The 26,422-nt window shown below is 39.7% G+C and overlaps 4 protein-coding genes across 4 annotated transcripts; 3 read left to right on the forward strand and 1 right to left on the reverse strand.

Moving 5' to 3' along the window:
* On the forward strand, positions 1–3,184 carry LOC140944632 (ficolin-1-like). Its single transcript, XM_073393750.1, has 4 exons — positions 1–115; positions 1,220–1,443; positions 2,269–2,311; positions 2,745–3,184. The coding sequence occupies exons 1-4, from the start codon at positions 1–3 to the stop codon at positions 3,182–3,184; spliced, it is 822 nt and encodes a 273-aa protein (XP_073249851.1).
* A 1,645-nt stretch (positions 3,185–4,829) lies between these two features.
* On the forward strand, positions 4,830–6,832 carry LOC140944633 (angiopoietin-related protein 6-like). Its single transcript, XM_073393751.1, has 2 exons — positions 4,830–5,085; positions 6,363–6,832. The coding sequence occupies exons 1-2, from the start codon at positions 4,830–4,832 to the stop codon at positions 6,830–6,832; spliced, it is 726 nt and encodes a 241-aa protein (XP_073249852.1).
* A 1,040-nt stretch (positions 6,833–7,872) lies between these two features.
* Positions 7,873–19,845, reverse strand: LOC140943840 (BRO1 domain-containing protein BROX-like). Its single transcript, XM_073392952.1, has 11 exons — positions 19,656–19,845; positions 18,100–18,303; positions 17,025–17,120; positions 16,217–16,289; positions 15,936–16,044; positions 14,448–14,537; positions 13,336–13,421; positions 12,679–12,760; positions 12,042–12,192; positions 11,515–11,674; positions 7,873–9,521 (listed from the first exon to the last, which is right to left on the reverse strand). Exons 1-11 carry the CDS (start codon positions 19,757–19,759, stop codon positions 9,420–9,422), a joined length of 1,257 nt encoding a protein of 418 aa, XP_073249053.1. The 5' UTR covers positions 19,760–19,845; the 3' UTR covers positions 7,873–9,419.
* A 304-nt stretch (positions 19,846–20,149) lies between these two features.
* Positions 20,150–22,373, forward strand: LOC140943418 (E3 ubiquitin-protein ligase RNF216-like). The gene has a single exon (XM_073392501.1). The coding sequence runs from the start codon at positions 20,231–20,233 to the stop codon at positions 22,277–22,279; it is 2,049 nt and encodes a 682-aa protein (XP_073248602.1). The 5' UTR covers positions 20,150–20,230; the 3' UTR covers positions 22,280–22,373.
* Positions 22,374–26,422: the final 4,049 nt, after the last annotated feature.

Raw genomic sequence — 26,422 nt, forward strand, 5'->3', positions numbered from 1 at the left:
ATGAACACCGTCCATTTTGCTTTTTCATTTGTGGTTTTCGCCGTCGAGGGATATTTCAGAACTACAGCAGATGAAGCTTGCTCTCATTCACGATACTTTGTAAAGAAGGTCAAGGGTAAGTAATTGATGTCAATTTTTACCAATGGGCTCAAACATTAGACATGAATTTTTAAAACGTTTTTGGTTAGGACTGTGAAATTGAAATTAGGAAAAAACAAGAAGAAGAAGAACTGGAGGCCTCCAGATTGCAAGTCCATGTTCAGACCACTCGGCTTAAATGCTTACATGCTGCTTTTCCTGCCTCTCGGGTTTGCTCAAAACTTTACACCTGTACTGAGAGTAGTGACAAAACTGGGGGAGAGGCCTGGAGAGGACACCGGGTCCCCACCTTATATTAAGGCTAAATATAAATTTCGATGCGCCCCACCCTTCCTCACTTACCTTACTTAAAGATCTGAATCTGCCACTGAAGTAGCCTGCTTAGCAAGCGTTTCCAATCGAGTTATTGCGCGAAAGTTAGAGCGGAAGCCAAACAAAGGTTGATCCTTCGTTCCGCTCCTCCTCCCCCGTCATTCATGTTTTTTTTTGCTCTTGTCCCAGCTTTCTAGACGAACCTCGCGAGGAAACGCTTGCTACGCAGGCTACCATTGAAGAGTTTACCGAGCAAGCAAAGCAAGTAAGCTCATCATTACATAGCAGTTAAAGATAACTTTAATTTGGACTGGAACTAAAAAAGTGCACGTCCGTCATTTTGTACAGTACTTGAATACATTAATGACCAAAAATGGAGATATGATGGCTAACAGTCAGTAAAAGTAAGATTGGATCGTGGCTTGGAGTGAATCAAAGAGCTTGTTGGACCGCTGTTGTAAAAATGATTTTCTGTTACAATCACTGGTTCTCTCTAAGGCCGGCACCATTGGGACTAGTATTAACTGCCCTTCTAAGAAAGGTGTCCACGTGCACCTTGCCCCAGCTATGTTCAAAAGGTGGAAAGTGCTATCCATCGAATCAGCGCGAATGGATTTTAAAATACTTATCCAGTAGATACTGGATCCAACGTTTGAGCAACCAGGCCCTTATTGAGAGTCAAAGAAGAGAGCTAAAGAACGACAGAAACAAACTCTTCTGACCTGGCTTAGGTGTCCGTTTTAGGAGGTTTTCCCTCCAACAGAGGTGTTCAGTGTTAAAACAGAGCTCACTTGTTAACTCCCACCAGGAGATGCAGTGCCTAGAAACCACGTGATCGCTAAATACTTGGTCACCTCAGAAGTTGAATGTGGCTATCAGTGCACGCGAGAGTCCAAGTGCCTTTCATTTAATTATAAGGACCACTCTGCTTCGAATTCGTTGCTCCACGAATGCGAGATTAACGACTATAAACAGCAAAATGATGCTAAAGGTATCGTGGGTTTGGATGGATTCAGTTACTATGAACGTGAGGTACATGATGAACACAAGCTAAAATTAAAGGCCTTTAGTCATGACTGCATGCTTTAGTTTATCAGGGGCACCCAACGTCAATTTTCGGAAAATATCTGTTCGGAAGACGATTTAAGATCTACAATTTTCGAAATATTTGTTGTAAAATTTCTTGCTTGCCTGCCTCTCCTAGGATTTTCGAACATGTAAAAAAATGGTATAATTGCCCATTTTTAACGGATTTTTACCTTAAAAAGGTCACCTAGAATTTCCGGGGGCCTTTTTTCTGGCTGAAATTTTCGAAAAGTTAAGTTTTGATCCCTAGAATTTTCGGTCCCCTAGACTTTCAGCTAGGAAATCTGAACTGATGAAAAATTTTTAGAGGACAACAATATGCCTATATCTACCGTTTAAGTACTAAAATACGTTTAACAATGCTATGTTCAAGTGGTTTTGAACCATATTCTCGTTGGGTTCCCCTGGTTGGCTTCGAATTCTGACTCCTTTGCTGTGAAGTAATTTCAGTCTAAAAGGGTAACCACTTTCTAGGCCCTTTTTTATATCGTATTGTAATTTTAACAGTTGTAAATTGATTCTAAAAACCCCGTTGTTACTGAGTATCAAGGAACAAAAAGGGCAGATTTGACAACTAATGACATCGCATTTTTCCAATTTAATATAAAGGAGTAAATGTTATGTGATAGTTTTCGACAGACAGGGGCAGTAATTGGTACTTACGCGTACGGTGTTGAAGGTGAAAAGGTTAATTAAAACAATTTTTGTGGGTGGTTTGAGTCAAACATCTTGACAATGTCTAAATTACAATCAATGGTTTGACTTTTTCAGCCCGACGCTCTTCCCGCGGGAGTTGTTTCGTGTCATGATAACGGTAGGTGTCTTCAGGGACATGGTTATGGTTTCGTATACTGATTTCCAGCAATTTGAAGTTTTCTAGTCTAGATAAACTATTCACTCAGCCCGTCAATAAGTCTTGCGCCCGGGGAAGGCACATCCTTAGCTTATTTATGCTGCCCGACAGGGTGTGGGTTTCTTGGTCTTGAGTTTGAAGGACTCGGTCGAATCGATACGTAGAGGTTCCCAACCCCCTCCACCCCAGCCCACCCGCGTGGGTTTTAAATAAATCAGTTAATTCTTACGAATAAGATGCAAAGGAAATTAACCTACTGTGAATAACCTAGTGACTTCAGTTTTTAATAAATCATGTTCCTGGTAGACTGTTTGTGTATTCGCCAGATTTGCTTTTGTATTCAAGTTGACAAATTCGTTACTTCTACAATTAATTAAATGCCTATTTCTTTCAGCTGAGAGTTGTAAGTCTCTTAAAGAGGCAGGAACAAATTTAGATGGATTGCATCACATTAATATACCCAGCATTGGCTCGGTCCAAGTCTTTTGTGATCAATCCACGGACGGAGGAGGATGGACGGTGATTCAGAGGCGTGCCGCGCCTTTCTCGCTCTCCTTCGAAAGGAACTGGGTCGAGTATGAAAACGGCTTTGGAAAACCTGACAGTGAGTTTTGGCTTGGAAACAAAGTTATCCACGAGCTTTCCAAAAGGCAAGTCGAGGTCCAAATTGTCCTTAAATCTCGAAGTAATTTGACGGGTCCTGCCAAATATTCCTGTTTCAAAGTTCACGGAAGAAATGATAAATATCGCCTGGAGATATCTGGTTACGTCGGTGATATCGGAGATTGTGCATCTAGTTCTTCAGGGGCAAGATTTCTCTACTGTGGACTTTGATAATGATGCAACGCCTAACAGAGACTGCGCAGATGAAGATAACGCTGGCTGGTGGTACAGTGACTGTGGATGCGGAAATTTAAACCGCCAGTCACGACCCAAATGGTATTTCTGGAAAGCCGGCAACGATGACATTATTTATAGCGAAGTGAAGATCCGTTAGTGAATTTACAATCAAACTTCTCTCCATAGATCCTTTATAAAACGATTCCTGCTGCTCTTTGGACCACGGTAGACAGTCTAAACCAGAAACCGACTGTTAGTGCTTTTCACTGTGTTCGTCTTACTTAGGGTAGCCCGTTTCGGCAGGAGTGGGAAGAGGTTCCTACTTCTTAGGGGTAGATAGATGACGTGAGATGACGCCATGAAAACTAAACCCGAATTGAAGTCAAATTTACGGGATATGATTTATGCGGAAACTCTTAAACTGATTATGCTTATGCTTACAGACTTTTAAACACACATCTGTAACTCCTTACTTTGGCACAATAAACCAGAAATGTCCTTTGGTCTCAGAATTCTTTGCCCTTTACATGTAACCAGCCACGCGCCCTCTTAGTCCAAGGAGCCAGTTGCCAAGAACAGAATTTATTATATAGCTAAGATAATACGCGCGCTCTGATGGGCTGTTTTGTTGTAATGACCGGGCATTACTAGCTAGATGCCCAAAGCATATACAACCTATTTAACTTGGTAGTGGACATCCTTACGGACATCCATCTGCCTCGTACCCAGACGTCGCCTCCCGTTTCTTACCCTTCCCATGGTCCCTTGCGGTTCATCACCAGTTATTCGCGTTTCGCGCTCTATGCGAAACCACGCTAAAAACAAAGCGCTTGAGGAGGAGGCAGTTATGGATCCGCTGATCAGTGTGGCCTGACTGTATCGTGGGCTGAAGTGTACAACTCATTAGGGTGACGTGTTTTTTTAAGTTATCGGCTGACCAGTTGCTGTTTTTGATTGATCGAAGGCCCAGGTCCATTGAAAAGAGGCCTTACAATAAATAACTTATTAACCTGGTCCGTTCAGTCATTTCAGGGAAATCTCAGACCTCGGCCTTGATGTATTGACCTCGCTATTGCTAGCTCGATCAATACATTAATTTCCCTGTAATGACTTCACCCTCGGTTAATAAGAAGTATATACTGTCCTTTTCGAGATAAATTATTGTGCCATTTGTTATGAACCGTGCAACACCGTCCCTTAGGAGAGGTTCGTTAGCTTTTTATTACAAAAATGACGTGTACTTTTGTGGTCCGGACATTTTGTTTTGATCTGGTTAACTTTTGTTTTAGTACTACGTAAGGAACAATAAATTTTACAGACCACCACGTTTTACAACCGCTTTCAACACAAGGAGTCAATAGTAGCTTTGCACCTTATCTACCATGAGCATTGCATGATTGCTGACAATTATGTACATTTTATTCGCTAGCTCATTATGAGTCTTGTCAACCAGGAATAGTCAAATTGAACTGGGTCGAGTATGAAAACGGCTTTGGAAAACCTGACAGTGAGTTTTGGCTTGGAAACAAAGTTATCCACGAGCTTTCCAAAAGGCAAGTCGAGGTCCAAATTGTCCTTAAATCTCGAAGTAATTTGACGGGTCCTGCCAAATATTCCTGTTTCAAAGTTCACGGAAGAAATGATAAATATCGCCTGGAGATATCTGGTTACGTCGGTGATATCGGAGATTGTGCATCTAGTTCTTCAGGGGCAAGATTTCTCTACTGTGGACTTTGATAATGATGCAACGCCTAACAGAGACTGCGCAGATGAAGATAACGCTGGCTGGTGGTACAGTGACTGTGGATGCGGAAATTTAAACCGCCAGTCACGACCCAAATGGTATTTCTGGAAAGCCGGCAACGATGACATTATTTATAGCGAAGTGAAGATCCGTTAGTGAATTTACAATCAAACTTCTCTCCATAGATCCTTTATAAAACGATTCCTGCTGCTCTTTGGACCACGGTAGACAGTCTAAACCAGAAACCGACTGTTAGTGCTTTTCACTGTGTTCGTCTTACTTAGGGTAGCCCGTTTCGGCAGGAGTGGGAAGAGGTTCCTACTTCTTAGGGGTAGATAGATGACGTGAGATGACGCCATGAAAACTAAACCCGAATTGAAGTCAAATTTACGGGATATGATTTATGCGGAAACTCTTAAACTGATTATGCTTATGCTTATAGACTTTTAAACACACATCTGCAACTCCTTACTTTGGCACAATAAACCAGAAATGTCCTTTGGTCTCAGAATTCTTTGCCCTTTACATGTAACCAGCCACGCGCCCTCTTAGTCCAAGGAGCCAGTTGCCAAGAACAGAATTTATTATATAGCTAAGATAATACGCGCGCTCTGATGGGCTGTTTTGTTGTAATGACCGGGCATTACTAGCTAGATGCCCAAAGCATATACAACCTATTTAACTTGGTAGTGGACATCCTTACGGACATCCATCTGCCTCGTACCCAGACGTCGCCTCCCGTTTCTTACCCTTCCCATGGTCCCTTGCGGTTCATCACCAGTTATTCGCGTTTCGCGCTCTATGCGAAACCACGCTAAAAACAAAGCGCTTGAGGAGGAGGCAGTTATGGATCCGCTGATCAGTGTGGCCTGACTGTATCGTGGGCTGAAGTGTACAACTCATTAGGGTGACGTGTTTTTTTAAGTTATCGGCTGACCAGTTGCTGTTTTTGATTGATCGAAGGCCCAGGTCCATTGAAAAGAGGCCTTACAATAAATAACTTATTAACCTGGTCCGTTCAGTCATTTCAGGGAAATCTCAGACCTCGGCCTTGATGTATTGACCTCGCTATTGCTAGCTCGATCAATACATTAATTTCCCTGTAATGACTTCACCCTCGGTTAATAAGAAGTATATACTGTCCTTTTCGAGATAAATTATTGTGCCATTTGTTATGAACCGTGCAACACCGTCCCTTAGGAGAGGTTCGTTAGCTTTTTATTACAAAAATGACGTGTACTTTTGTGGTCCGGACATTTTGTTTTGATCTGGTTAACTTTTGTTTTAGTACTACGTAAGGAACAATAAATTTTACAGACCACCACGTTTTACAACCGCTTTCAACACAAGGAGTCAATAGTAGCTTTGCACCTTATCTACCATGAGCATTGCATGATTGCTGACAATTATGTACATTTTATTCGCTAGCTCATTATGAGTCTTGTCAACCAGGAATAGTCAAATTGAACTGGGTCGAGTATGAAAACGGCTTTGGAAAACCTGACAGTGAGTTTTGGCTTGGAAACAAAGTTATCCACGAGCTTTCCAAAAGGCAAGTCGAGGTCCAAATTGTCCTTAAATCTCGAAGTAATTTGACGGGTCCTGCCAAATATTCCTGTTTCAAAGTTCACGGAAGAAATGATAAATATCGCCTGGAGATATCTGGTTACGTCGGTGATATCGGAGATTGTGCATCTAGTTCTTCAGGGCAAGATTTCTCTACTGTGGACTTTGATAATGATGCAACGCCTAACAGAGACTGCGCAGATGAAGATAACGCTGGCTGGTGGTACAGTGACTGTGGATGCGGAAATTTAAACCGCCAGTCACGACCCAAATGGTATTTCTGGAAAGCCGGCAACGATGACATTATTTATAGCGAAGTGAAGATCCGTTAGTGAATTTACAATCAAACTTCTCTCCATAGATCCTTTATAAAACGATTCCTGCTGCTCTTTGGACCACGGTAGACAGTCTAAACCAGAAACCGACTGTTAGTGCTTTTCACTGTGTTCGTCTTACTTAGGGTAGCCCGTTTCGGCAGGAGTGGGAAGAGGTTCCTACTTCTTAGGGGTAGATAGATGACGTGAGATGACGCCATGAAAACTAAACCCGAATTGAAGTCAAATTTACGGGATATGATTTATGCGGAAACTCTTAAACTGATTATGCTTATGCTTATAGACTTTTAAACACACATCTGTAACTCCTTACTTTGGCACAATAAACCAGAAATGTCCTTTGGTCTCAGAATTCTTTGCCCTTTACATGTAACCAGCCACGCGCCCTCTTAGTCCAAGGAGCCAGTTGCCAAGAACAGAATTTATTATATAGCTAAGATAATACGCGCGCTCTGATGGGCTGTTTTGTTGTAATGACCGGGCATTACTAGCTAGATGCCCAAAGCATATACAACCTATTTAACTTGGTAGTGGACATCCTTACGGACATCCATCTGCCTCGTACCCAGACGTCGCCTCCCGTTTCTTACCCTTCCCATGGTCCCTTGCGGTTCATCACCAGTTATTCGCGTTTCGCGCTCTATGCGAAACCACGCTAAAAACAAAGCGCTTGAGGAGGAGGCAGTTATGGATCCGCTGATCAGTGTGGCCTGACTGTATCGTGGGCTGAAGTGTACAACTCATTAGGGTGACGTGTTTTTTTAAGTTATCGGCTGACCAGTTGCTGTTTTTGATTGATCGAAGGCCCAGGTCCATTGAAAAGAGGCCTTACAATAAATAACTTATTAACCTGGTCCGTTCAGTCATTTCAGGGAAATCTCAGACCTCGGCCTTGATGTATTGACCTCGCTATTGCTAGCTCGATCAATACATTAATTTCCCTGTAATGACTTCACCCTCGGTTAATAAGAAGTATATACTGTCCTTTTCGAGATAAATTATTGTGCCATTTGTTATGAACCGTGCAACACCGTCCCTTAGGAGAGGTTCGTTAGCTTTTTATTACAAAAATGACGTGTACTTTTGTGGTCCGGACATTTTGTTTTGATCTGGTTAACTTTTGTTTTAGTACTACGTAAGGAACAATAAATTTTACAGACCACCACGTTTTACAACCGCTTTCAACACAAGGAGTCAATAGTAGCTTTGCACCTTATCTACCATGAGCATTGCATGATTGCTGACAATTATGTACATTTTATTCGCTAGCTCATTATGAGTCTTGTCAACCAGGAATAGTCAAATTGACTTATTTTCACAACACTGGTAGTAATGCATAAATCTCAATGATAACTCAATTTAATCTGCCTGTTCCCGCCAGTGGAGGATAAAGGGTCAAAATCTGGAGAGGAGTGTGTTCCCCTCGACCCTGCATTTCCTAGTTATTAACTCAAATCCCCATTCCCCAGATAACCGTTTCATTGTTTTGAAGCACCAATATGGCAGCCGTGACGTCATGTTAAACTACACTCTATATTCAATATCATAAATTTTGCAGGAAAAATAGTAAAAATATTAAAGTTCCATAAAAATCAATTAAAAAGGATATTTTCTCAGAGTATCCCTTGAAAACCTAGAACAGACGATGCAGACAGGTGAAAGCTCTGCCAGCAAAATGGGGACAAGCGAAACCATTATTCAAGAGGGGCTGGATCGGCCTGTCGTTAGTGTTGCATCGCTCATCATCATTTTCTTTTGATTAATATAATATATATAAAAGTCTCCGTAAAATATTTCCTCATTCAATCATTACTTTACGTCTGTGGATGCAATCCTATGGTGTAACCTCTCAAATGAAACCTGTCGAGCAATACTTTCACATGGTACTATTTATTACATTCATAAACAGGTTTTATTTTTTGAGTCTGTGGATACAATTTTATTCCGGTGTGGGTTAGGGTTTGGCCAATCAACTGAAACCTTTTCAGCTTTACTTACACTTGGTAATACTAAAAACAAAATTTCGGGATTTTTTCCATTGAATCTGCAAAGCTTTTTGAGAAAAATAACCCCTTCAAACCAAAGAGAATTAGAACACTCTCATGGTAATATATCTGTTCCATTCTAACTAGTGTAGGAGAAAAGAATAGATACGTGAGATCTTTCTTAGATTGAAGTTTTAGACCAAGGCCAAACTTCAAACTTTTCATGAGACGAACCAAATTGCCATTCGATAAGTTAGACTGTTAGATCAAACGTCGAACTTAATATGTGGCGTGAAAAAGTCTTCAGTCGTACAGTTGAAACCCGCTTTGCGGAAGCACGTTTATAACGAACAGTCTTCGTTGTCCCAACGAACAATTCTATATAATTTTTTGGTAAATAAACCGCGGAATAGTTACACAGTCTACCTTCTGAAGCGGACGGATAAAGCGTGTTTCAATTTGACGATCCAAACTCATTTACACGAACTTAACTGAGCCAGACGTCGAGCTTTTCATGAACTTAACTCACTAACTTTGGTTCGTCTCATGAAAAGTTCGACGTTTGGCCCTAGTTTTAGATGTTTGTGGTTTTGGATGGTTCAAGACACCACGCAGCCAGAGGAATTGTTGGCTGGTTTCACAGGACTTGAATCTTCAGGTTCTGGGACGGGTTTGACATCTCCTGCTGCACCTTGGGATTTCTGTACAAAAATCAATACGTTGCATTTATGTTCCAGTCAATACGCCACTTTCACATTTTCCATAATGCACATTATCTGCTCCCCCCCCCCCAAATGTTCCATAACCTTTGTTTTTCATTTCTCCTGGTTATTACGGATGTCCCAAGACAAATTGAAAACAATGCTGATGCAAAGTCTTTTTTCGGGGGGGGGGAGAGGCAAATAAGGTGCATTGTGGGAAATGTGGAAGTGGCGTATCCAAAACCACCTCTCCCCCCCGGTAAACGGGTAAACGCCCGGGCATTTGACTTTTTTGAAAATTTTCACCCAAGTTCCCCGGTATGTTGGCATTTTAGATGGTCAAATGCCCCAACGGCTAGCGCTTCAAAAAGCGTCATATCCCTCACCCACCATGAGCGACTATTCAAAAATTTTCTCACTCGTCAAACCGTTCACTCAAATATACGTAAATACCCAACTAAACAAAACAGAAATATCTTAAGAAGTCTTAGAAAGCTGTTTTATACGGAGTTTTCTCGTTCGAATAAAATTGTTCATTCCAGCAAATCCACATTTAACGGGCTTTTTCAAAGGCTCTCAGATGCTCCAACAAACCAGTGATTATACATGTAGCAGCAATAACCCGTGAACACGGGGTACATGCTAAAAGTGGAATGAGTTACGAAATCCTTTTGTTTGCGACCCTGACCAGCGTTTTGACTGGAAAGTCAAATGCCCGACTGGTCGGGCCTCATTTAGGGTCAAACTCCCCACTGTACGGAGCAAACCTCCAGTCAAATACCCGGGGTATGCCCGGGGGTTGCCTGGTTTTGGAATTGACTGGTAAACCAGCTAAAATCAGCCACAAACTTAGTTGAGACGCTTTTTGCCTTTTAGAACGACATTCCTCCCTTCCTACTCTCCCCAAACAACGTGGTGCCTTTCCTCAAGCTACTTGCTCTAAAATCATGGACTTAAGTTTTGGGACAAATTTACATTCGTGGCGCGTATTAAAACAACACAAACTCAACCCATCCCCGACCCGATATACAACGGTGAGCAGCGTGTCCACAATTCTTCCCGAGTTTTAACATTGTATAGGGTGGAGTCGGGAGGGAAAATCCAAGGCATTTGTGAAAAGATAGCGCTGCTTTTTGAAGAAAGGGAAACCAATTGTAGCTCTAATAGCGATAATGAATAAGGTACAGTTAATAGTAATATAACTTTATTAAATGGCCCTTATGCCTGATAACGTCAGATGAGCCTGTTTCACCACCAAGCCTCCGTCGTTTGTAAGCAAAATTCTGCGCATTTGCACTCTTTGTGCGTGGGTATTCTTTTCAACTCTATTGCCTTGTCGCAACTTCACAATTTCCAATCCAGTCGTCTAATGTAAACATGCATAAGGGCTATTCATTGGTATGGCAATAAAAGACCCGGTCAGCCTGCGTAGCATGGCGGTTTTGTCGAGCCGGGAGCCAAGTTGCTCCCGCCCCAATCTCCTCGCGGTTTCTCTGCGCTCGCCCGCCTTTATTACTTAGCGTGCCCAACCAAAACCGCCATGCTACGTAGGCTAAGACCCGCGCGGATACTCGACAAAGTTTTATACGGGAGAGGCTCCGTGCGAGGTCCAACCCCTTACCCTATTATATACCATTTTTGATAGAAAAGGTATCCCTTTTATATCTTCTATCCACAAATAGTTTAGAACTTTGCATCCCTTTTACTGCTGTAAATGCACTGTCTTCTAATTTTGAATACATCACAAAACCAGAATGTTTCTCGATATTTTCACACACATAAAATACATCTGTTAGCCCTTTTGGTCCTTTTTACAGACCGAAATAACAGATTTCCATTCCATTTCATATACCTCAAGAATTGAAGTCCCTACCCTTTCATATACCTGACGCATGAAAAAAGTACCCCTTTGAAGCAGAACAACCCCGTATCGGCCATTAAAGAGGGTACCTCCCCCCCCCCCCCCCTCATCACCCCGGGATAAAAGACCTACCGGTTGTGGAGGATGAGCCTTGGACACATCAAATCCAGCATAAGTATCGCCTCCCCACATGGCATGGGGTGCTGGCAGTGTAAACTCTTGAGGGCTCGCTAATCCATGCGTGGCTTTCAGCTCCAGCTCTGGAGCCTCTTCTGGGATCTTATGGAAATAACTAAAGAAAAAGGTAAACGTTAGACTCCTGTCAAAGTCTCTCGTGCGATAGCAGAAACGCCATTCCCTTCTACTTTATTAATCTTCAGGTTAACTAGGCAACGGTCCAGGTTCTGCCCCAAGGCGAGTCTTTTCCTTTTTCCTGTGCGCAAAGCCTTCTCTAATTCTCGAGTCTTCCGTGCTAACTAGAAAGGAAATAGCAACTACCTAATAAAATTCTTACCAGTGTAATTTATAAGTGCAGGTATTGTTTTAGGGTCCGAAAACAATAGCTACAGCTGTACACTAATAAAAAATTACACTTGTAAAAGTTTTATTAAATTGACCTCTGGCCTATTGGCGGGTCAATGTACAAGAAAATGACTTACATGAAGCCATTCTCGTGGGTAGCTTTCTCTAGCTTCTTCCTAATGATGGGGCCCAGTTTTAAAAAGAACGGATGTTCCCAGGGCCTTGCAGTGGTGCCAGGGCCCTTGGTACTAGAGTACTCGCGGGATATTGCTTCCGCCTTCTTGTACACTGAGGACAGAAAAGTAAGAGAAAAGGTTTGGTGAACAAAACAGTAGAAATCATAGTTTTCAAAACTCCAACATTTGCTCCATAGACGAGGTACAAAGTAAGCCCATCACTGCCAAAGTGGTCAAATTTAACATTTAACTACAATAAAATTTCCAAAGTTCATTAAATAGAAGTTCCTGAAAAAATGATAAAACCGTGTGAAAGTACTGCCAAAGAGATTTCATTTGAATGGTCACATCAAAGGATTTCGTCCACAGCCTTAAAAGTTAGAACTACCTTACAAGACTCCTCATGTACTTTAGCAGTGAGAGGTTTAAGGCTCATCATATTTTTCTAACGTAACTGGCAAGTCTCTTAATTAAGTTGTTCCAGATCGAATCACTTATGAACGTCTGGAACGGGTGAACGGCTGCTTCTCTTTAAATTTCCTTCTTTTTACTAACTGAACATTATAACAACGACAAGAAAAAAAACATCAAGAATTACTTTTATCACTCTCCCGCAAAGCACGGATTGCTTTTCCACACTGATCCTCTTCCAGCAGAGTGTCTCCAGAAAAACAGTAGGCCTGCAATGAACATGAACAAACACCAGACCTCTGGTATTTAAAGAACCTCCACAACTCAGCTACGAACATCTGCATATAAAACACCACTTTCAAGCAAGAACTTAAAGATTAACGTTGAATAGAGGTCTCCATAATTATCATCCCAGTCAGCCGGGCTGACCACCTAGAAGGCCTGCCTTCTTGAGACGAACACATTAAATTTTATTATTAACAGAGAAATAATGGCGAAGCGAAATCTTGGAAGAGGAGGAGGACCTTGATACATTTGGGCCTTAAACTCAACGCAGCCACCCCTGATTAGTATTTGTAAACCAAAAATAGTATGAAGAATATGTGCGAGTGTAAAAACTTCAAACAAATATCTTCTCAAGCAAACACATAAATTTTGATGAGGATTGAGTATTTCTGCACCTTCGAGTCGATGACAGAAGAGATTTTCCTGGCTATGAAACTTTAAGGGTCTTTCTCTAAAATTTCGAATGGTGTGTTCTTCCTCAAACAATTTCTTTCAAAACCAAAAATTTGACGGTATACCGTTTCCGTTTAGTAACAAGGGCTTAACGAATTGAACTTACGTAAGACAGATAGAAGGCAGCTTTGAGATCCAAATATTTCTTCCATTTCCCTGCTTTGAGCGGATCTACAGACTTCAATTCGTCACCTGCAAAAATATAAATTCACATGGTGTCAGTTTAGAGGTTCTTTAAATGATGTGTATTGTATATTGCAACCAAGACACTTCTAACCCCGTTGTTCACAAGCTTGTGGATGATGCCACCCATCCGATAAATCTTTTTCAAGTGGATTAATTAATTAAGTAGTGGGAAAAACCCATTGCATTGTCCACTGGAGAGCACTATCTACTTTGTGAGCAGTGATTGGCTAAAAGAAAATCTCCCTCAAATTCCCCACCAAAACTAAACTGAGTTGCAACTTGCGCACACATTTATTTGCGTTTGATGCAGAATATATGCAATTGCTTAGTATTCCAGTGCAAGTTCAAGAAAGGCATCCAAAATTTATTCATAACAAAATGTTTCTGTTGTCATCTGACAGTGCTAAGGATATACAACTGTACATCCCAGATTAATTGGCTTCATAAATTAGGTGCATCGCCAGCCTCAGGTTTGTCAGAGACTGTTTACATTGAGGTGGGGGAGCCCAGGTATGTATTGTAACCTGCTTGTGTGGGGTAGCCCACCTGTGCATATAATCTCATTTTAATTTGATAGTGCTTACATGATAGGTGGGGTGACCATGTGGACAAAGGGGTGGCCCCACCTAAGCGGGTTACCTACATAAAACCTACCTTGTGTTTCCCACTTTCATACATTTATAATTTATGTAAACAGGCTCTTTGTCTAATGAGTACTACATTGTTCCAAGATAGTACCGTCATAAAATAAAACCTTTTATCTTAAGCTAGAGCAGCTAATTTGCCTTTCTGCAGTTTAAACAAAGATTCACATTCATGAATTTGACTCTTTATCCCTCCTCTGTTATCAGGTGTGGTTTCACTTTTAAATTGGACAAGAAGGATGAAAAAGACGGCGCTATCGGCTAAATCAGTACCTATTTATGTAATGATCAGATCTCAACTTGCTCAAGGTCCTCATCCCAGTCATGAAGCATTACCATCGAACACATGAACTAGTTGAAATATTGTTACTGGTAATGATCAGCTTACCTGCATCAGTAAATAATTTTGATGTCTCGTAGGTGAGAGCTGAGATGAGTGATGCTTTATGTTTAAGTTCCACTGCTCGAGCCACAGTAACTAAAAAGAGGGAGAAATGGATGAGGTAGTTTAGTGTTAAGAGATACTCTTTGAGATATACTCTTTTTATAAGAAGACCTGTTTATGAAAAAAAAAAAAACAGGCCTTGCAGAAAGAAACTCTTCTGTTTATATTGTACTGTACTGGTACTGGCCCCAGTAGTTCAAATGTTGGATAGTGCTATCCATCAGATAAATCACTTTCCAGTAGATACATATGTAACTACTATCAGGGAAACCGATTGCATTATCTACTGGTTAGAGATTTATCCCCTGAATAACATCATTCCAGCTTTTGAAGTACTGGGGCCTGGTAGGAGAGTTCAACCTTTACCACTGCATTAGAAAAACAACTGGATACAGCTGCTACACAAGGCTCCTAGCAGTTGCTCTGAATGTAAGTTAGTAGAATGACCACATAATTATTATTTGACAAAGAGGCACTGGGTCTAGGAGGACCTGACTCCGAATTCGGCAAGTCTCCAAATATGCCAGCTGCAGTGAGTTTAGTGCCTACTGTTGTGGAAGCAAGACTGAGATTGTTTCCCAACGACTACTTTCGGGACCAAAACATGGCAGATGGTCAAGGGGACACCCAGCAACAACATTCATTGACCAAATAGAGAGTGATACTGCGGTCTTACAAAGTAGGAAGTTCCGTCTGTCATGGCTTACCGAAGGGAATGGGACTGACACATCAAATTGGTGTGGGTGCAGTGGAGTAGTCTTTGTGCATTCTCTCTTGTCAGTTGGAAAAAATAAAGGCAAGCTACTGTCATTCTTGCTAGATCTTCTGTACGAGGAGAAACTCTTAGGGCAGCTATTTATACGATTCCTAAGCGGCTTCTGTCTCAGAACTCCTTAGGGGTGGGGGGGGTACTCAATACTGCTAACTGGTCATTTCAATCCAAGGTTGTTTCAATACAAGTCATTTCAATACGAACTCAAGCAGTATAAACATTGCACAAAAAGTCTGATTGCCTCAAGTATAGTTTGCGTGTGAATAAGAAAAACATTTTGGGTGAGTTATTTTTCTTTCTGGTTAAGCCAAGTACATGAAACTACAACTCAACTAAATAAACTTGCATTGAAATGACTTGAATTGAAAGGAATTTGTATCAAAACGACTGATAACTTCAATACTAAAGCTAGCCTGGTACCAGGTTCCATAGTAGGTAAAAAGGGCTAAAAAATAATTGACGAGGGCAAAAAAAATAAGAGAGTGAAGCAAGCCAAGCAGTAGTCTAAGGAGAGGAAAAGGTGGTGCCTTCTCTCTTTCCCCAGTCCACCACTCGAAGCTCAGGTTTTTCCTGTTTCACCCCGTTTTTTGCTAGTTCATCCTACTACAGAGCCTGCTCCCAGGCTACAATGTACCACTAAGCAAGACTCCAGCACTAACCTTCCTGGGCTTCTGCAACACACTGCTTCTGATAAGCAGCCAGCACTCTTTGATCAGTGTCTGCACCCTTCTCCGCTGATAACTCACCAAGGCGTGGCATCAGACTTTCCTTTAAAAATAATTATGTAAATAAATTTACTTACCATGGAAAAAATTTCCATGGAAAGAATTAGGTATGTGTATGGAAAATACAATCACATTAGATTACTGTATCACTAAAATAATTTAAGACATAAGTTTAGGGTAAACCACTTTCACACCACAACTGCAACAACTAATACCTTTACAAATTTAAATATGCCTGCTGCCGTTCTAAGGGTTGTGTGGACTTCCTTTGCTTCATCCATAGAAACCCTGTGGAGACAACAGCAACATTGAAGGTGCCAACACATTTCACTCAGCAATTTAGGAGTTGTAGCTGTTTATTTTTTCAAACTGAAAACAAAATTTACATGACACTTGTACATGTAAATTAAACTGAAAAGTATCATTGAACAACCCCTGATTGCAAAAAACGTATATAAAAAGACAGAGTAAGGCTTAATATTAAAATGCAGAAAAACATCTCACAAAATTCCTGCTTTCATTTTTTCAATAGGCCATTTGCACAAAAGTGTATTGCTTTCTCGTGCAAATTAGGACTTTTAATAATAACTATTATTATTATTAACCCTCAGCAGTATTACTATTTATAGCACTCATGCTGGTGGGGCCGAGCAAATGGCTGATTTATGGAACAATTAATTCAAATCAAACATAACAGGGTTAAGAATTCAAACTGGCCGGAGGCAAATCAGCTGGTTATTTACAAGTGTGGTCAAGGATTTGAACTCGGGAAAACCACGAACAAATCCAGTTAGCAGTCAGGGCGGGACTTGAACTCAAGGTCTCCGAATTGCAAGTCCACAGGCACTCTAACTGCTCGGCCGGCCACGCTCTGTCCTTTTGCTATTTAAACCTCTCTTGGATTACCAAATTTAAAGATGAAAGAATAAATGAAATGAATTCTGGTCTTAGTAGTAAAAAGATGTCAAAATGTTGTGCAAATGGCCCATTCAAATTGAATTATGCTACATTAATATTACTTACTCTCCTTTAGCTGCCAGTTTAGCTGCATACTTTGCGTACCAAATGGCAACATCAATACACATGGATGTTAGTTCAAAAACACTGTCAGCCTCACACCTATAGAAGATAAAATATTAAAGCAACACTGTGTCACATCGGAATAATCCCATTGTTATCAATTCCGTTGTTATTGAAATTAACAGTTCGACTCAAAGTAAATTTTAAAAGTGTGACTCATGATCAGCACTTCATTATTTAAGTTTACAGGTGTACATGAAGTAACCATGCAATGCTACAGAGAACTTCAACAAGCCCCTTCAACAAAATGCAAATTTAAGGTTATATTAATCAATGCCTTTCAAAGCAGATAGTTGAGCCAAATATTATCATTACATCAAAATGCTAGATTAATTTCAAATAAAAATTATACCCTGCAAATCACTGACTCAAACAGCACAGCTACCGTAAATCCTGAGGGGCTTGTAAGCTTATTTCAAACACAGTTAAGGGGGGTTTAGATATAATTTTACTGTGAGTAGTCCCTCTTTTGCTCTAAAATCTGAAAGCGATCGAGTGGGGTATGTCAATATTTGAGCAGCAATTAGCTGCAAGTAGTGAGTTGTGCCGACACCAGTATGAGTGAAAAGAGGGACTTGTAGGTTTCATACAGCATTACTGGAGCTCGGGACTGTGGTGACGGCCAATGTCTGGTCAAGATGGTACTTATCTGTCATCAAAAGCTCATCAACATCACTTGGGGGCCCAACTCATGCTTAAATCAACATCTCGGCCTGGCATCAAGGCACCGAAGACATTTGCTACCATATTAAGGCAAAAGTAAGTTGATAGGGGCCACAAATTAAGTATGGTGAGAGCAAAATCCTCTGTATGCCGGGAGGAAAACCAGAGATAAAAAATATCCTAGTCTTAAACCTGGCCAGTGCCGTGTTAGCAATGGACTTCAGTGATTGCTCAGTAATGATAATATTTTCCATTAAATTTATTTTGAACATCTGAAATCAACTGAAGGCAAATAGATAGTATCAATTTTGACTTATCTGACTATCTAACTAAATCTATTGTTTTGGAAACTTACGTTGGTGTATTACCACAAATAGAGTTGGTCCATTTAAACATGACTAACTTCCGGAGCTTGCTGTCACCAGACCCTGCAACAGGATCATTAACAAGGCCATGGAAAAAGGACAAGTATATCTCTGTTGCCTGTTGAATTGACTTGGCATCATTTGAAGGATCTGTTAGATAATTTAGTAGCTTAGATCTTGCCAGCTTCAATTCTCTGTAAAGGTGAAAATGATAAATGTCACTGGATGGATATTAAACCTTATTAAGTCTTCATAATATATGTGGTAAAAATTAATTTAATTATTATATAATAACCTTTTATCTAACCAGATTGGCAGTTTTTAGCACAACGCCTAGTGTGGCAGAGCAAAATAAAAATGCATGACAGGAACAAATAAACGTAACAAGGAAAAGAATCCCATCATTAACGGCAGAAACGATAGCCAGCTAATACTAGTAATTAGGATCCTTCAGGGCATCTGATCTATGAGATGGTGTGATTTTACACAAATTCAACCTCAAATCAGATTCACCTGCATAACTAGAAAGAAAAATGCACACCATCGGTTGCATCTAAGTGTGTACACATGATGAAAAAACATGTTCTAATTAGGTGCAAACACGACATGTTTTGCTGCCAAGCATTTGAAGTTTGGGGTGGTTTAAATTTAGAATAATGTTCACATAAAAAGTAGGCTGCTGTTTGTTGACTTGATTTGTTTAAGCTGAACAAAATATTCATCACAAGAGTTTTTAAGAAGAGTTTCTGGAGTTGTCAACTCTAAAAAGTAGTTCTTTAAAGCAAGTGTTTAAAGCTAGTGTGCTGATTTTGAGCGAGAAATATCCCTGATAGTTGAGATAAATAAATGAGCAGAACACATTGATCCTATTAGAACATGTTTTTTTGCCTCGTGTCCACGCTTAGATGCAACTGATGGTAATTAATGTTGACAAAATACAATGACAGAGGTTACAGAAAGACACCCAGTCACCTGTGGTACTATTTAATTCATGATTGCATCATCCAATCAAAGTGTGTAATCGTACAAACCCCACTCAAGTGAAGGAATGGAGCATAACACAATAAGAACTTTGGTTATTCAGTGAAATACAAATAAGTGGACAGGCATTCTAAAGTTTAGCCCAGATCTGTCACTTTGACAGGTAACATTTGAAACAAACCAGATTTTAAAATTCTGATCTTCTACTACCTACTAAACAAATCGACGGCTGGGAGAGTTAGATTCATTTAAAGGGTAGCTTTATGAAGCTTTTTTTATAATGCAATATTAAATCTATAAAATGCCCCATGAAAATAAGTGTTAAACTTATAATATATTCATCCTTTCAGATCCTTTTCAACTGCTTTTTTTTAATACTAGCGAGAGTTAACATGTCCTCAAATACTTGTCATATGACAAACTTTTAAAATTTTCTAGACAAGAGCGCTTGTGAATCTATTTTTGTTAAATGCATCCCAAGAGAATTAAATAAGTAACCTTATATCCCAGTCAATAGTAAGCCTATATAAGTCATAACAAAAAAAATAACTTAAGCTCAACTCACGATAACATCTTGGAAGAGGAAGAATTGGCCGCTACATGACGAATTGACTCGAATGTCACAGGAGCAGAAGCTTTTATCGGATTTCTGTGAAACCAGTGCGCCATTGTGATGCTGATGATGTGCGGATGTTACTATTTTTATCTGCAAATGTAATTTTTCTTTTTCTGCGTAATCTTCCGTGCGTCCTATTTGACAACAATGATTTTTTCTATGTTTTCCGCTGACAAACTTTTCCGACAGATTTCGGTATCGTGGCAAATCGTCGGAAAAATTTCCATTGTTTTCATTGGTCTTCATTAGTTTTACTATCTTCGTGGATTGTCGTGTATTTTCGCATTGCCTCGGGTGGGGCGCCTGTTTGTTGCTTGGTCAGCGGAGTAGCGAATCGCGCAGATTCATGTGAGCTTACATGATATAACGGACTATGCCTCCATGTTATGTCCCCAATATGAGGGACATGTTATGGAGTCTTACATGAGATACTGACCGACATTCGCGCGGTTTTTGAAGAGAAAGTGGATTGTTGATGGTTTGTTCACATTCAAATCTTCTGTCTCTTTTTAACACAACATCAAATGGCACTTGCCACCAATGAAGCAAGGATTTTGGATTCTTTGAGGCCGATTTTCCCGCAGCTAAATGATACCGTTATCTTAAACTGCGTCAGGAATGTACGAGAAACGGTAGGAAGTGATCCGCACTCAATCATACCAGGTTGTATCGATGTCCTCTTAGCTCAACAGTCTTTTCCAGAAGTTCCTGTTCCTCAGAAGAGACCAGCTGCTGTGACCATTTCTCCCCGCAATAACGATCCTGCAGGAAGTTCTCGGATTCAAAACAACGATGACGATGTTATTTTCGTTGCGAGCACTTCCCGCTCGCCCAAGACCAAAGCTACAAGCCATCATGTTATCAGTTTGATCGATGAGAATGAAGTGACAATTATCTCGAACTTCAAGTCGCCTGCTTCGAGTAATAACACGTTGGCATCTCCTCAGTCTCTAAATACAAGTAGAACAACAGAAACGAGAACAATTTCTGTAACTGAGAGTACATTTTCATCTACCACGGCGACAACGGGCTCGAAAGGAGAACGCGATGTTCAGTCTAAAGTTTGTCATGTTGAACAGGCCCTCGATCCAGCGGAAGAGGCGTTGAAAAACCTGCGGTCTTTATTTCCCGATGTAGAAGACGCCTATCTTCAGACGTTGTTAAAGCAGTGGTCACATATCCCACTATATGAGGCTGTAAACAATGCTTGTAATGAATTGTTAGAGAAGAAAGATTATCCGAGAAAATCTCCATCCCCTATTTCAGTTACAAACCCAGCGGATGACCAGAAAGATAAAGACTACTTTCAGGACTTCTCTACCAGGGTATCAGACAAATTTCGACATCAATGTTTTATCCTTTTGCAAAATGATTTCAGAATGATTCCAGTTAAATACATTAGGTTGGCTATGTCAAAGTTCAAAGGTCATTATGCTCCCTCCAAAAGGTACTTGCAAGAACAGCTAAGGATCTCTAACACTTCTAATGAAACCAGCACATCAGCTACAACTTCTGCAGTACAGGGAACAACTTCATCTTCATTGAAAACAGAGCAGACCAGCTCAACATCCAGCTGTAACTTTTTCGTTCCTCCTAAAATAGTTTTGTTAAGATGTGGACGTCCTCTAGTCTCAGGTTTTTCAAGAAGTGTAAGTGATAAAGAATTGCGAAGAGAGATTGATTTTATAAGAAAGTATGAGCTATCCAGAAGTGAGGAGATGGATCGAATGCTTGCTGCCAGCTTAAATGATGAACAGTATGAGGAGGAAGGGCAGAAAATTGAATGTGGCTGTTGCTATAGTGATGCAGCTTTTGAAGACATGGTCCAGTGCTTGGAAGGTCACTTATTTTGTGCAAGCTGTCTTATGAACTATGCCAAAGAAGCGGCGTTTGGTCAAGGTAAAGCAACACTCACATGCCTGACTGACGGCTGTGATGGTACTTTTCCATTGAGCCAGCTGAAAAAAGCGTTACCAACCAACATCCTGGAGAAATACGAAGATCGAGTGAAAGAGGAGTCTCTGTTATTAGCCCAGATGGATGATTTTGTACGGTGTCCTTCATGTGATTTTGCGGCAATTCTGCCGCCTGAAGTCAAAGTGTTCAAATGCCAGAATCCTTCTTGTGCCAAAGAAATTTGCCGCTATTGTAAGGAGGATTGGTCTGAGCACTTTGGTTTAAGATGCAATGAGGTTGAGAAATCGGCACAAAAAGATGTCCGGCTCTCTTATGAAGAAAAAATGACAATGGCAAAGATACGGAAATGCCCCAAGTGTGGCTGTGAGTTTACCAAGTCGGATGGTTGCAACAAAATGACCTGCCGCTGTGGAATGAAAATGTGTTATGTCTGTCGTAAGCCAAACATTGGATACAATCACTTTTGTCAGCACCCAAGGGATCCTGGCAAACCTTGTGCTAAATGCAAAAGCTGCTCCCTTTGGAGTGATCCCAGCGAAGATGATGACCGTGCAGTAAAGGAGATAGAGAAGGAGGCTCTTGAGGCAAAGAGAAAGTTTGAAGCAGAAAATGTACAATCAGAGGATAACCCTGCTAAAAAATCAAAAACAAACTGAATGCTTTGCTTATGTAGACTGAACTTGGCTTGGTAATAGGTGAGAGTGAAGATCAAATTCATGGATATTTACATTGTCAGCATGTACATTGTATGGTACAATGTACATGAGATCAAACAAATAATTTTATATAGCGTGCAAAAACAGTCATCTGTCCTCACTCCTTGCCACTAGTTGCGTTTCGCCAGGAAGGATGTCTGTGCTTCAGCGGCAAATTCCATACTGTTGAGGTAAATCAATGTTTATATAATAAATTGATTAGTCATGGCAAACCCTAGGATTTCATGGTAACGATCGTTTCCGGTACTGTGTCGTTACTGTGATCTTAAAATAACGGAACTGAAAAATAGTTTCCCATTGACTGATCCTGATATATTCAGACTGAGGGATAAAAATACACAAATGTAGTATTTTTCCACTTGGATTTTTGACTAGTACAGCAATCTTTATGACTCAGCTTGTGTATAAACAAATTTTTCATGTTGAATCACTCCATTAGTGCATTGCACATTACTGATGACTCACACATGACACTAGTGCACACAAAATTAACACTTAAATTGACCTTCTTCTAACATTTTAATAGACATTGAAGTTTTTTGTAAATAATAGTACACACTGATGTTCCTTAATTTTATGGTATGTTTAACAACATGTTTCCAGAAAAGTGTTTCTGTACATTCAAAGAAATAAAAGAGGGTTCCCATGAATTTTCTCTGAAGCAAAAAATTGTTACCGATAGTTACATGTACCCGTGATCTCTGGGCACGGAACCGAAAAATTGTTATCCTTGGGATTTGAAATCCTAGGGCTTGTCATGGTATTCCAAATGTTAATATGTTCGGTTTTATGCTTCTCCTGGTTGATTATGGTAATATTTTGTGTTCTCCAGTGAACGAGCTTCAGCAAAACTATATAATGTATTCCACAAAAATCGACTGTTTGGTTGAAGATTCATCAGGTTTACATTTTACTTATGTGACTGTTTGTCCGTCATTCGTAAGCAATAGCTTAAACAAGATAACTACTACATGTATGTTACTGGACCAATCAGAACTCCTGACCAGATTCTGGACAGATCATAAATCACCAGAATAAAATTTCTGTCACTGAGGTGCAGACTTCTCTCCTGGTGTTAGTCCCTAGGAACGAAGAGAGATGGCTGTTTTTGCAGGCTAACAACTATAGAGCTTGTAGTGGACTGAGACATGAGGAAAACAGGACTTTCAGTTTGGTATATGCAATTAGCACTGTAGGCAGGGAGTGGAACTGTTAGCAAGTTCCTTTGGTTCTATTTTCCTTTTCTTTTCTAGTAGCCTGGGATTATGCTCTTAATATCATAGGTGACGAAATACTCCTTAATTTTGGCGCGAAATTTCAGCGATAATTTGTAATTTCACTTGTGAAATTACAAAATTGCCATGGCAACCTTCCTTATATCTCAGTGTCAAGATGGCGACAAAGTTTTAAAATGCCGTGAATGAAGATGTCAGGGCACAAAAAGACGCTTTAGAAAACCTGAACACACAAGAGAACATCAAGAAGGACTCTAACAGGTATTTTGCTGAAAAATTCTGAACTTTACAAGCCAAATTTAAGGTCTAAACATTTGAGAGAGTGGAGTTCTCAATCAATATGATTCAGGATAAACATGTCAAAAATCAAAGATTGCTAACATAATTCGTCACCCATGATATTAATAGGTAATCAAATGGTATACTCGTGAAATTAGGGAATAATTTCACTTGCGTTTTGTCCAATTCCTAATAATTTCCCTCGCCTAAAGGCTTGGGAAATTATAAGGATTTGGACAAAATTATTCCTTAATTTCACTCGTCACCATTTGATTACACATACTAACCCTTTAAGTCATAATAGTGACCAATATCAATTTTCTCTGAATGATATCTGTACATTGTCAAGAGATTAGGTTACGAGAATTAATAAAATGAACACTAAACAGAAAATTCTTTGATCTTTTATCAAATTCCCTCAACACATATTCTTCAATAAAATGTATAGAGATCAGTTTGGAGAGTTTGTATGTGGATATTGGGGCTTAAAGGGTTAATAGCCTGAGGAAATACCCAGCCACAGGCCCTTAGTGACAGCCCTGAAAATATTTATACAATGTATAATCATGCAAGGGTGTACTAAAGCAACACCCACTAGACTGAATTTGTATAACTCGTTCCTTGTATGCTAATGAGGCACGCAATTTATTGTTATGACCAGCTTCTGTACTCAAGGGCAATTCATGCTGGAATGTACATGTACTGCACTTTTCGAAAACAAATGGTAGTTATCTGAACCAAGAATATTCTGTACAAGGCAAAAGCAGTACTTTTAAATAATTTATATACTTGGCTTTTTGCTGATTTTTGTGATCCTTTCAGTTACTACAGTTGGACGAAAACTGCGGCATTAGTTGTTTGACAGTTTTCAGTTAGTGAGGAAAAATCCAGCAGCTGAGACGTGCTTTTCCCAGTATTTGCACAATTGTTCGGGAGAAACATGAGTGAAACTCTGTCTTCTTGTGTAAAATCAGCAACCAACATGATTCCAACTGTCTTTCAATTCAGAATTTGTAGCAGTGGTTTCAGTTTGGTGTGTGCCTTCTCCATTGTTCTTCTCATCAGCATTTAGCAATTTTCATTAGCATACGAGAACGAATTCACTCTATTGCCATTGTGGAGACTTACTTTTGTCTTTTGGAAAAACATGCAAGTCTTAACCCTTTAAGCCTTACTATCCACATACATTTACAATAAATAATTTCTTCAGTTTGATTTCATACATTTCTATGTAAGTTAAGAGAATTTGCTAAAAAGATTGAAGTATTTTATGTTTGGTGATAAATTGATTAATTCAAAACCGTTTTCTCTTAGTTATATATTGACATTGTTTTGAGAAAACTGATGTTCTTTGTTGGTTGCCCCAGGGACTAAAATGGTTAAATGGTCATGAAGGGGTGTTTACATACATGTAAACATCACAATGTTTCACTGGGATTGCCAATTTATTTCATATTGTGTTTAATACATGTCTTCTTCTTGACCTGTTATACCAACATACAATGATGCTGTCTTGATTTCAATAAAATTTAGTCGCCCCAGTATCATGTAAACACCCCGTTAAGGCACGGCCTTCTTCCTATGATAATCTTGACCACCAGCTACATGTACAGTTCTTTTAAAAAGCAAATAATCAGCAGTTTTAATGTGATTCTTGTTTCTTCAGAAATTAAGTACAATTTATCAATCATTGAAAGTCAAGGTTTGAATCACAATTTGTAAGAAAGAAATCATGAGGTTGTACATAATTATTAAGAAGTTTTAGTTGGTTTTGTTACCCTTTTATGCTTTCTAATTGTTCCACGTTGTGAAAGTGTTTTTCTTGTTCTTTGTGAGCAATTCTTTTCTTTGAGGAAAGTAAACATCAAACCACAAAGAACATTGAGGTACAATACCAAAAAAATAATGGAAACAAAAATCGAGGTACAATTAATGTTTTTTAGTGATACAGTATAGATTTATTATAAAGGATAACACGAAAAAGCAGGGAATTACAACATCAAGAATGAATACTTGTGGATAAGAAGTGACTGAATACACTGTATGTTCATAAGGAAGATGCAATTTTGGAATAATGAATGTTTCATGTTTTACAAAATGAGTACTTTATAGTTGATTGTAAAAAGCAAAGATATTGAGTTGATATGGTATAAATGATTGATTTGTATTATTATTGATCTCACTGAGCTGTTTTTTTCTGCTGTGGTTAGACAAATGCATGTGGTTATTGTTGCATGTAATCTTTCAAGAGTAGAAACAAAATTGACTGTTGTTCTTTCTCAAATACAGTATGAATGTCATAACTGAATTACCTTGGGAAGTAATTATAAAAATATCAAATGATTATTATCTGATGTTTATTACTATATCATTGCATTACCATTGTCTTTTTTTCAGTTTATAGATTTCCATGTAATCTTATCTCCATTTCCATTCACAATAACTTGGGTTTCCTGTGTCATAAAGGCAAGTGACCGACGAAACGCGTCGGCTACTTTGCTCAGAGCAGTCGCCTACTTTTTTCTCCAAAAAAGAAGCAATAAGTTTTAAAAAATGTTGTGAACAAAAG

The sequence above is a fragment of the Porites lutea genome, chromosome 7, assembly GCF_958299795.1.
Source record: "Porites lutea chromosome 7, jaPorLute2.1, whole genome shotgun sequence".
NCBI lineage: Eukaryota > Metazoa > Cnidaria > Anthozoa > Scleractinia > Poritidae > Porites > Porites lutea.

Bases quoted from the DNA above. Each gene is read 5' to 3' on its own strand.
- LOC140944632 (XM_073393750.1), top strand. From the start codon at position 1: ATGAACACCGTCCATTTTGCTTTTTCATTTGTGGTTTTCGCCGTCGAG. The intron at 116-1,219 runs GTAAGTAATTGA...AACTCCCACCAG, and splicing joins CTTTGTAAAGAAGGTCAAGG to GAGATGCAGTGCCTAGAAAC. The intron at 1,444-2,268 runs GTACATGATGAA...TGACTTTTTCAG, and splicing joins TCAGTTACTATGAACGTGAG to CCCGACGCTCTTCCCGCGGG.
- LOC140944633 (XM_073393751.1), top strand. From the start codon at position 4,830: ATGATAAATATCGCCTGGAGATATCTGGTTACGTCGGTGATATCGGAG. The intron at 5,086-6,362 runs GTTAGTGAATTT...TTTATTCGCTAG, and splicing joins TTATAGCGAAGTGAAGATCC to CTCATTATGAGTCTTGTCAA.
- LOC140943418 (XM_073392501.1), top strand. From the start codon at position 20,231: ATGGCACTTGCCACCAATGAAGCAAGGATTTTGGATTCTTTGAGGCCG.
- LOC140943840 (XM_073392952.1), bottom strand. From the start codon at position 19,759: ATGGCGCACTGGTTTCACAGAAATCCGATAAAAGCTTCTGCTCCTGTG. The intron at 17,121-18,099 runs GTAAGTTTCCAA...TATCTTCTATAG, and splicing joins ATTTGTGGTAATACACCAAC to GTGTGAGGCTGACAGTGTTT. The intron at 16,290-17,024 runs GTAAGTAATATT...TTGTCTCCACAG, and splicing joins AAACTGGCAGCTAAAGGAGA to GGTTTCTATGGATGAAGCAA.